The 10,057-nt window shown below is 39.8% G+C and overlaps 1 protein-coding gene across 2 annotated transcripts; it reads left to right on the top strand.

Annotated features, from left to right (window-relative positions):
* Positions 1-1,903: 1,903 nt before the first annotated feature.
* LOC117324525 (barrier-to-autointegration factor B-like) lies at positions 1,904-9,832 on the top strand. Of its 2 annotated transcripts, none has more exons than XM_033880432.1 (3): positions 1,904-2,021; positions 7,391-7,545; positions 8,546-9,832. In XM_033880432.1, exons 2-3 carry the CDS (start codon positions 7,420-7,422, stop codon positions 8,690-8,692), a joined length of 273 nt encoding a protein of 90 aa, XP_033736323.1. In that variant the 5' UTR covers positions 1,904-2,021; positions 7,391-7,419; the 3' UTR covers positions 8,693-9,832. The 2 variants fall into 2 exon arrangements, with proteins under 2 accessions (XP_033736323.1, XP_033736324.1); XM_033880433.1 differs by lacking the exon at positions 1,904-2,021 and adding an exon at positions 2,199-2,317.
* The last annotated feature ends 225 nt before the right edge of the window (positions 9,833-10,057 follow it).

The following is a 10,057-nucleotide window of genomic DNA, read 5'->3' as shown; positions in this document are numbered from 1 at the left end:
GTATATTGTGGCACATAAGGGCCCGGTCATTAGCACTCTCCTATTGCCCTCTTACCATTTGCCTGTAGCATACTGGAGTGAACACATTGACCTCATATATTCAAGGTCACAGGAATCAAATCTACCAAAATATATTAAAATCCAGGTGACCGTTAAGGCCCATTGGTGTCTTGTCTTATTTCAGAATATGCTGGACAAAGAAGCACGTCCTCGACGTCATTTTTGTCACAAACTGTGCACATTCTTTGACTTCTACGTATTTTATTGTAGCGCCCAGATTCAATATTAAGACTATGTCCTTGCATACGGAATTGACTTTTTCAATTCAATTAAAGATAGGTACAATTCAATTGAAGTTTTTAGTTTATGAGGTATTTCTTAACATGTGATGACTTATTCCATCCTCACCTGATGTCTTGACGAGCTTCAATACATGTAAAACGTCCTGAATGTCATTCCTATTTACTCTAATAGAACTAAAAGTTGCCAGACCAATAGGACTCTCAGTGTGTCGGACCAATAGGACTCTGTGTGCCAGACCAATAGGACTCTCAGTGGCCCAGACCAATAGGACTCTCAGTGGCCCAGACCGATAGGACTCTTGTGGCCCAGACCGATAGGACTCTCAGTGGCCCAGACCAATAGGACTCTCAGTGGCCCAGACCAATAGGACTCTCAGTGGCCCAGACCGATAGGACTCTCAGTGTGTCGGACCAATAGGACTCTCAGTGGCCCAGACCAATAGGACTCTCAGTGGCCCAGACCGATAGGACTCTCAGTGGCCCAGACCAATAGGACTCTCAGTGGCCCAGACCAATAGGACTCTCAGTGGCACTTTCATCTACATGTGTAATATTGCAAAAAAAAAAAAAAAAAAAAATCTTCAATTATACCATATGGGCATCATCATTATTTCGTTGAGGCTGAAATTCATTAATGTCCGAAAGAAGCTTGATTGCTTTCGCGATTCTATGCAACCTTTTCAATAAGGTTTCTCATAATTCAAATATTCTGTTTTATTACTTAACATGTTAAACAAGAAAAAAGAAAATTGGAATAGTTGGTACGAAGATTGGCCAGGTAGAATAATTATATCTAATTATTTTATAAGCTGATTTATTTGATATGATGAGACACTCTATGCTCACTTCAGGGTACGCTCTCAAGCTTTAATCCGGGTAAACCCAACTCTATATATTTCATAGAGATAGTTGTAATTAAAACACTTTTTTTTATTATTATCTTATAAGGACTCGCACAACTAAATCAAGTCCCTGAGGCAAAATGTGTTTCTTAGGTTTGTAGATCTAGCTGTTTTCCTGAGTAAATAACATATGAAATGGGTACTTTCTATATACAAGAATAAAGTGTAGGGTCTTGAGGTTTGGAAAATCAAAAATATACACTCCTACTGAAAATAGAACGGCGTAGGATTCGAGGTGTAAAAAGGCGGGAATTCCCCAGGTGGGGGTACCCAGTGTACTGTTAATGTTCGGGTTACTGTCTTTCGAGTACCCGTGTACTCTAATATGCCATTAAACCTATACAAAAACAATATTTATCCGATAGAAAAAACTTCAAACTTTAATTTGATATAAGTTTCACATCATTTGAACTTCAAACAAGCGAATAAAGGGATGGGTTCACTAGTAATAACATTTAGTAAATTATTTAGTTGTGTGAGTCCTTATAACGTTAGTCATTTAGGTCCTAAAAACAGACGTAATTTAGCATAATGACATGAAAAAAAACTCCTGGTAACAATAAAGAGGTGTTTCTAGTTCAAATAAATACATTCATAGTATATGATATATTATTTCTTTTCAAAGCGATTATGTATAAAAGTATGTAGATCTACCTAAAAGAGAATCTACGTAACAGCCGCATAATCGAATGCACCTGATCATGACGTAAAGATAATCTCTAAACCGAAGTACTTCCGTACAATACCAGTACGAAGCATTTTGCGCGCCAAATCAAAGTAACTGCCAAACTGAAAGAGCTAGAAGAGAATATAACAGGTAAGTTACGATATTACACTGCTCGGGGATTTGATTGTGTTACCAACACGAAGCAGCATGGGATCAGGTATCTGTGAATGTTTATATCACTGTTTGATTTCTCTGACGAAATCGAAAATGTGAACCTCGTCATGTCGAGGTATGAGGTACGTAAAAGGCAAATGATGACGGGAAGATTACTTCCGGTTTTGGATCCTAAATTGAGAGATAAATGACCTGTACACTATTTCATAGTTTTGATATAAATATCCAATTCGATTTCTCGCTATCTGCCGAACAACAGTACATCATTACATGTATGTACAATGTGTATTTAAAGGAGTCGAATGTATGTAACTACTAACTATAGATTTCAATATATTAATACGAGCAATCTCGAGCTCCATCATGGACATTTTGTGGTCATGAAGTTTTGCTTATTGTATAGGTACTACTAAAATAAGAAATCTGTCTTGAGTGCAAGCAATATTTAACAAAGAAACAAGATTAGAAATAGCAGGACAAGCCCAAATATAACCCGTTTTGAAATTAAATCTTGCTTGTAATTTCAGAACACCGCATGCACGGACAACTAAATTTGTGATAATATAATATAAATGAAATTAGGAAAGGAAGCTAAGTATGACAGAGAATTAAGACATAACTTTTGATGAATGCCAAATCATATACGTATTATTCAAAAATTGAAATGAAATATTGTAACATATAGGTATACATATGTAGTTATTCACAAGTGGATTGTGTGGTCTCTACAATGTTTGCAGTTTTACTTATATAAGTGTTTACTTAGTGATATAGCTCATAGTTATGGGATTTGATCATGACAATATATTAAGTAAATAAGATGTTAGTTAACTTATTAAGTTTTAGGTATATAATTTATACACATGTGATGTGAAAAATCATGGAGGCTAATTGAAAACCTCTTATCCAATATAACTTAGATGACAGCACTTTATAATAATTTTACTGAACAGTAATTATTGCTGGTCATGAATAGAAACAATATATCGCTGCATGGGATTTTCAGGAGCTTATTGTCACATAAATATGGTTACCTGGCATGCACACCTTGCAATAAAGATGATGAGTTATATTTTAGTTGGGGATTTCTGTAGACAGGAAGTTGTCTATACAGGGGCCCTTGGGTTTGTCTGTATAGACAGGGTGTGTGTCTGTACAGCAGGAGGAGATTGTTTATAAACATGGGATGTTTGTACACAGGGTTGTCAGTATAGACAGGGTGTGTCTGTACAGGAGGAGGCTGTCAGTATAGACAGGGTGTGTCTGTACAGGAGGAGGCTGTCAGTATAGACAGGGTGTGTCTGTACAGGAGGAGGCTGTCAGTATAGACAGGGTGTCTGTACAGGAGGAGGCTGTCAGTATAGACAGGGTGTGTCTGTACAGGAAGAGGTTGTCAGTTTAGACAGGGTGTGTCTGTACAGGAGGAGGTTGTCAGTATAGACAGGATGTGTCTGTACAACAGGAGGTTGTCTGTATAGACAGGGTGTGTCTGTACAGGAAGAGGTTGTCAGTTTAGACAGGGTGTGTCTGTACAGGAGGAGGTTGTCAGTATAGACATGATGTGTCTGTACAACATGAGGTTGTCAGTACAGACAGGATGTGTCTACAGGAGGAGGCTGTCAGTATAGACAGGGTGTGTCTGTACAGGAGGAGGTTGTCAGTATAGACAGGGTGTGTCTGTACAGGAGGAGGTTGTCAGTATAGACGGTGTGTCTGTACAGGAGGAGGTTGTCAGTATAGACAGGGTGAGTCTGTACAGGAGGAGGTTGTCAGTATAGACAGGGTGTGTCTACAGGAGGAGGTTGTCAGTATAGACGGTGAGTCTGTACAGGAGGAGGCTGTCAGTATAGACGGTGAGTCTGTACAGGAGGAGATTGTCAGTATAGACAGGGTGTGTCTGTACAGGAGGAGGTTGTCAGTATAGACGGTGAGTCTGTACAGGAGGAGGTTGTCAGTATAGACAGGGTGTGTCTGTACAGGAGGAGGTTGTCAGTATAGACAGGGTGTGTCTGTACAGGAGGAGGTTGTCAGTTTAGACAGGGTGAGTCTGTACAGGAGGAGGTTGTCAGTATAGACAGGGTGAGTCTGTACAGGAGGCGGTTGTCAGTATAGACAGGGTGTGTCTACAGGAGGAGGTTGTCAGTATAGACAGGGTGTGTCTGTACAGCAGGAGGTAGCAGTATAGACAGGGTGTGTCTGTACAGGAGGAGGTTGTCGGTATAGACAGGGTGTGTCTACAGGAGGGGGTTGTCAGTATAGACATGGTGTGTCTGTACAGGAGGAGGTTGTCAGTATAGACGTTGAGTCTGTACAGGAGGAGGTTGTCAGTATAGACAGGGTGTGTCTATACAGGAGGAGTTTGTCGGTATAGACAGGGTGTGTCTGTACAGGAGGAGGTTGTCAGTATAGACAGGGTGTGTCTGTACAGGAGGAGGTTGTCGGTATAGACAGGGTGTGTCTGTACAGGAGGAGGTTGTCAGTATAGACAGGATGTGTCTGTACAGGAGGAGGTTGTCAGTATAGCAGGGTTTGACACTAACTGAAATGGTAGAGGAGCCCGCAGGGCTCCTAAAAAAAATATTCAAGGGGCCCTATTTAATTTTGTGGAGCCCGAACAGCGAGCGCCGAAGGCGCGAGCTGTAAGTTTCTAGGGGGGTCCGGGGGCATGCCCCCCCCGGAAATTTTTTTTTTCAAGATGCTCTGTGGTGCATTCTAGGCCATTTTTGGTGTATTTTGGAGCTTTTGTATTTGAGACATTTTTAAAGATATTTTTTGCAGTTAACATGGTTTGCATAGTAAATTATGTTTGGTGGTCCATCATACTTGATCATTGCTTGAGGAAATATGCTGAAAGGAAAAGAATTTAAAAAAAAAACAACTAAAACAACGCTCATTTCAGTTTTTGTATTTGTTATTCCATATTCAACTATTTGACAGCTTCTGTTTCTTTGAGGGTGACTTTCCCAACCATTGAAGCATAGTCGCCATCTTACCCTATGTTACTCAAACGCTTGAAACGTACTGATTTGCACGGGCCCTTATTACAAACGTACAAATGATACAGACTGTTATTCAAACGCTTGAAGCGTACTGACTTACACGGGCCCTTATTACAAACGTACAAATGATTCAGACTTTAAACAGTTATCAGCAATGATAATACGCACCTGACTTCAACCGGAAATACTTCCTACAGGATTGTTTAGGTCATCGTTCTACCGACGACGGTCGTGGTCAAGAAATAAACTCAGCATGAACATTTCGCACACGATTTCAGGTTTTTTTGGTGGATTTTGTGATCCGCGGGATAACAAATGGTTATGAGATTAAGAGGACCGTCGGTCCTCCAAAAAATAGAATCGAGAAGACCGACATTGTTTTTTAGGGGCCTCGGTCCTCCGGTCTACCGTTAGTGTCGATCCCTGTATAGACAGGGTGTGTCTGTACAGCAGGAGGTTGTCAGTATAGACAGGATGTGTCTGTACAGGAGGAGGTTGTCAGTATAGACAGGGTGTGTCTGTACAGGAGGAGGTTGTCAGTATAGACAGGGTGTGTCTGTACAGGAGGAGGTTGTCAGTATAGACAGGGTGTGTCTGTACAGGAGGAGGCTGTCAGTATAGACATGATGTGTCTGTACAGGAGGAGGTTGTCAGTATAGACAGGGTGTGTCTGTACAGGAGGAGGTTGTCAGTATAGACGGTGAGTCTGTACAGGAGGAGGCTGTCAGTATAGACAGGGTGAGTCTGTACAGGAGGCGGTTGTCAGTATAGACAGGGTGTGTCTACAGGAGGAGGTTGTCAGTATAGACAGGGTGTGTCTGTACAGCAGGAGGTAGCAGTATAGACAGGGTGTGTCTGTACAGGAGGAGGTTGTCGGTATAGACAGGGTGTGTCTACAGGAGGAGGTTGTCAGTATAGACATGGTGTGTCTGTACAGGAGGAGGTTGTCAGTATAGACGTTGAGTCTGTACAGGAGGAGGTTGTCAGTATAGACAGGGTGTGTCTATACAGGAGGAGTTTGTCGGTATAGACAGGGTGTGTCTGTACAGGAGGAGGTTGTCAGTATAGACAGGGTGTGTCTGTACAGGAGGAGGTTGTCGGTATAGACAGGGTGTGTCTGTACAGGAGGAGGTTGTCAGTATAGACAGGATGTGTCTGTACAGGAGGAGGTTGTCAGTATAGACAGGGTGTGTCTGTACAGCAGGAGGTTGTCAGTATAGACAGGGTGTGTCTGTACAGGAGGAGGTTGTCAGTATAGACGGTGAGTCTGTACAGGAGGAGGTTGTCAGTATAGACAGGGTGTGTCTGTACAGGAGGAGGTTGTCAGTATAGACAGGGTGTGTCTGTACAGGAAGAGGTTGTCAGTATAGACAGGGTGTGTCTGTACAGGAGGAGGTTGTCAGTATAGACAGGATGTGTCTGTACAGGAGGAGGTTGTCAGTATAGACATGGTGTGTCTGTACAACAGGAGGTTGTCAGTATAGACAGGGTGTGTCTGTACAGGAGGAGGTTGTCAGTATAGACAGGGTGTGTCTGTACAGGAGGAGGTTGTCAGTATAGACAGGGTGTGTCTGTACAGGAGGAGGTTGTCAGTATAGACAGGGTGTGTCTGTACAGGAGGAGGTTGTCAGTATAGATGGTGAGTCTGTACAGGAGGAGGCTATCAGTATAGACAGGGTGAATCTGTACAGGAAGAGGTTGTCGGTATAGACAGGGTGTGTCTGTACAGGAGGAGGTTGTCAGTATAGACAGGGTGTGTCTACAGGAGGAGGCTGTCAGTATAGACGGTGAGTCTGTACAGGAGGAGGTTGTCAGTACACCCCCCCTGTGTCTGTACAGGAGGAGGTTGTCAGTATAGACATGATGTGTCTGTACAGGTGGAGGCTGTCTGTATAAACTAATGGGCTGTTTGTAAAACAGGAGGTTGTCAGTATAGACATGATGTGTCTGTACAGGAGGAGGTTGTCAGTATAGACAGGATGTGTCTGTACAGGAGGAGGCTGTCAGTATAGACAGGATGTGTCTGTACAACATGCACAATTTTAGAACTTTAGAACTGATGTTGTGTGATCATGAAAATTGTGCTCAAAAACTGACACGATGGAAAAAGGATTAAGATGATGCTTCATATCTGTTTCTAGTTATACGCATCCAACGAACATTTGTTTGTTAGGATCCAGTACCTACATTGGATTATACCGTCGTTATTACTTACTAGACCCTATATGTTTTTGAAAATAAGTCGCATTTCATTAAAAGCAAGTTTCTGGCTAAAACATCCTGTCACCAATCATTAAATCAATTATATTTGCTGATTGTTAATTAAGTGTTTTTATTTCTCTGCAGAATACCACCATCATTAAATACAAACCAATATGTCGTCGACATCACAGAAGCATAGAAACTTCATTGCTGAGCCTATGGGTGAAAAACCTGTAACTGAACTGTCTGGGATTGGGCCAGTTCTTGGTGGCAGGCTAGCAGAGAAAGGATTTGACAAAGTCAGTATCTCTTATTCATCTGTCTAAATCATAGTAGAGGTCACATTTAATCTAATTATAACCCCTGTCCAGATTCACTGGTTTGTAGTTTCTGTATCCTGACATAAATGCTGTTTCTCACTCAGCTTATAAACCAAACAGTCCTCTTTCAAATAATCAGCACATGTTTCAGAACACCTCCCTTCCCCCCCCCCCACTTTCAGTCTGTATAGTATATATCTCATATATTAAATCAGTACATGTTTCAGAACACCCCCCCCCCACTTTTAGTCTGTATAGTATACATATATATTAAATCAGTACACACACCCCCCCCCCCCCCCCCCCCAAACACACACACACACACACACACACACACACACACACACACACACACACACACACACACTTTCAGTCTGTATAGTATATATATATATATTAAATCGGTACATGTTACAGAACACCCCCCCCACACACACACACACACACACACACACACACCCCACTTTCAGTCTGTATAGTATATATATATATTAAATCAGTACAAGTTTCAGAAGTTTTCCCCTCACTTTCAGTCTGTCTCTGCTTTGGCAAAATCAGCTTTTTCAGTATTTCAAGAATCAGACACTTCACTCATGTTAAATGGTAAAATGCAAAGTTTATGAATTTGAGTCATTTAAGTATACAAATAAAGTATAACTGCTGGCTTTAAATTGATCTCCTGTCTGTTTATAACTAGCTAGGGTGTCCTACTAAAAAAATAAGTAAATTATCAAGTGTGGATGTATTATATAAATAAATAAGGTAATTATCAGGTGTGGATGATCAAGTGTGGATGTATGATCATCTTATTAGTATTCTCTACTTATCACTGCCCCTGTGTTTAGTCACAAAATATGGAAGCCAATGTCAAAATTAAACTTTTTAATTTCCATGTCTTTTATGATGAAACAGTTATTAAGTTAAGACATCATAAACTTGGTTTACACAAATTACCATCAAATTTTTATTATACTTTCAGGCATATGTTGTACTAGGTCAATATTTAATTTTGAAGAAAGATGAAGAGCTGTTCAATGACTGGTTGAAGGATGCGTGTTCAGCAAATTCCAAGCAGTGTGGTGACTGTTTTGGATGTCTCAGAGACTGGTGTGATGCCTTCCTCTGAGGTCAAAAATGGATGTCCATGGATACAATATGAATGTGACTACTATTTCCTTCTAATCTATCACAAAACAACATATTTTAGTATCAATATAACCCTAAAAAGCAGAAAGATGATGTGAAGATTGCCTCCAAGGTGCATTCAGAGGTTCATACTTTGGAAAATGGAATTTTAGGTATCTGATTATAATTACTGACTGTGTGGAAATTAAGCACTTTATATATTTCAATATAATTCAAAATAATGTGTCTCAGTGATATGTTGTGTTTGTATATAGACCATGATTTTAAATTAGTAAATAGATTGTGTTAGAACTAGTCTTTTAAAAGTCAGACATCTGACACTGGTTCAGAACTCTTTTTTTGTTTGTTTTTGTCTTATTTATAACAAACACCAATCCAATTCAGTCACAGCCAATATTTTAAAGGCCATAACTCATAATCAATATGTTATCATTTAGATTAGGTTCCTAAGTAATACACTGTCAGATAGTCTGATGATTTAAGTGGTTGTGCACTCTACAATGGCCTCAATAACATATATATGTCCACTGTTATTAGATGGCCGTTATTAATGTCAAATACGTAAACTTAGCCAACTCTTTACACAGTTGAGCAGGTTTTGTCTTTATGTAGATCTAGACTTGAGTAGAAAACAATTATTGGATATTAAGATGCAATGTATTTTTACATATAAACCTGAAACAGGAAACAAATGTAGTATCAGTTACTAGTTAGCACTGTTGTCTGGAGACGTCAGTTTTGTTATCAAGACTGCTCCCAATATGTCTGCTAAGATACAGATTTGATTAATTAAAATGAGTTTGTCAAATGCGTTTTAAGTATATTAAAGTATATTGTAGAACAAAGGTTTGTAGACTAGTATATGTTTTTGATGTTGTATATCTCCAACTGTTTTGCCTGTTGGTATATACATATGTAGTGAATTATTGTGTTCTCTTCCTTCATTCATCAGATATTTAATTGCAACGCTGCATTGTCCTCATCGAGTTATGACTACACATGCACTAAAATATAGAATTATGAAAAAAAATTAAAAGTCGGCCATTTCATGCTGTACCAATTACTTATGTGATTCATATCATTATTTTTAAGTAAGATATTAAACATACAAATGTATTAATTGTTGGTTGTTGTTTTCATTTTCAAATTTGATATGTGTTGTGTCAATACTACTGAGGATTTAGCTTGTATTTTACGTGTGTTCCTTGTGACAAGACCTTTCTACTGGTACTATATTTGTGGACCTGCTGACCTTATTCGTGACCGTTGACCTACTTTAAAAACAATTAATTCCAAATTACAACCTACTTGGCCAGCTATGTTGTCTTCTTACAACTCCTTTTGG

The sequence above is a fragment of the Pecten maximus genome, chromosome 3, assembly GCF_902652985.1.
Source record: "Pecten maximus chromosome 3, xPecMax1.1, whole genome shotgun sequence".
NCBI classification, from domain to species: Eukaryota; Metazoa; Mollusca; class Bivalvia; order Pectinida; family Pectinidae; genus Pecten; species Pecten maximus.
The sequence above is the reverse complement of the archived record's forward strand: the minus strand, read 5'-3'. Positions and strand labels throughout refer to the sequence as shown.

Excerpts from the sequence above, each read along its gene's own strand:
- LOC117324525 (XM_033880432.1), top strand. The coding sequence starts at position 7,420 with ATGTCGTCGACATCACAGAAGCATAGAAACTTCATTGCTGAGCCTATG. Across the intron at positions 7,546-8,545 it reads CAGAGAAAGGATTTGACAAA|GCATATGTTGTACTAGGTCA; the intron begins GTCAGTATCTCT and ends TTATACTTTCAG.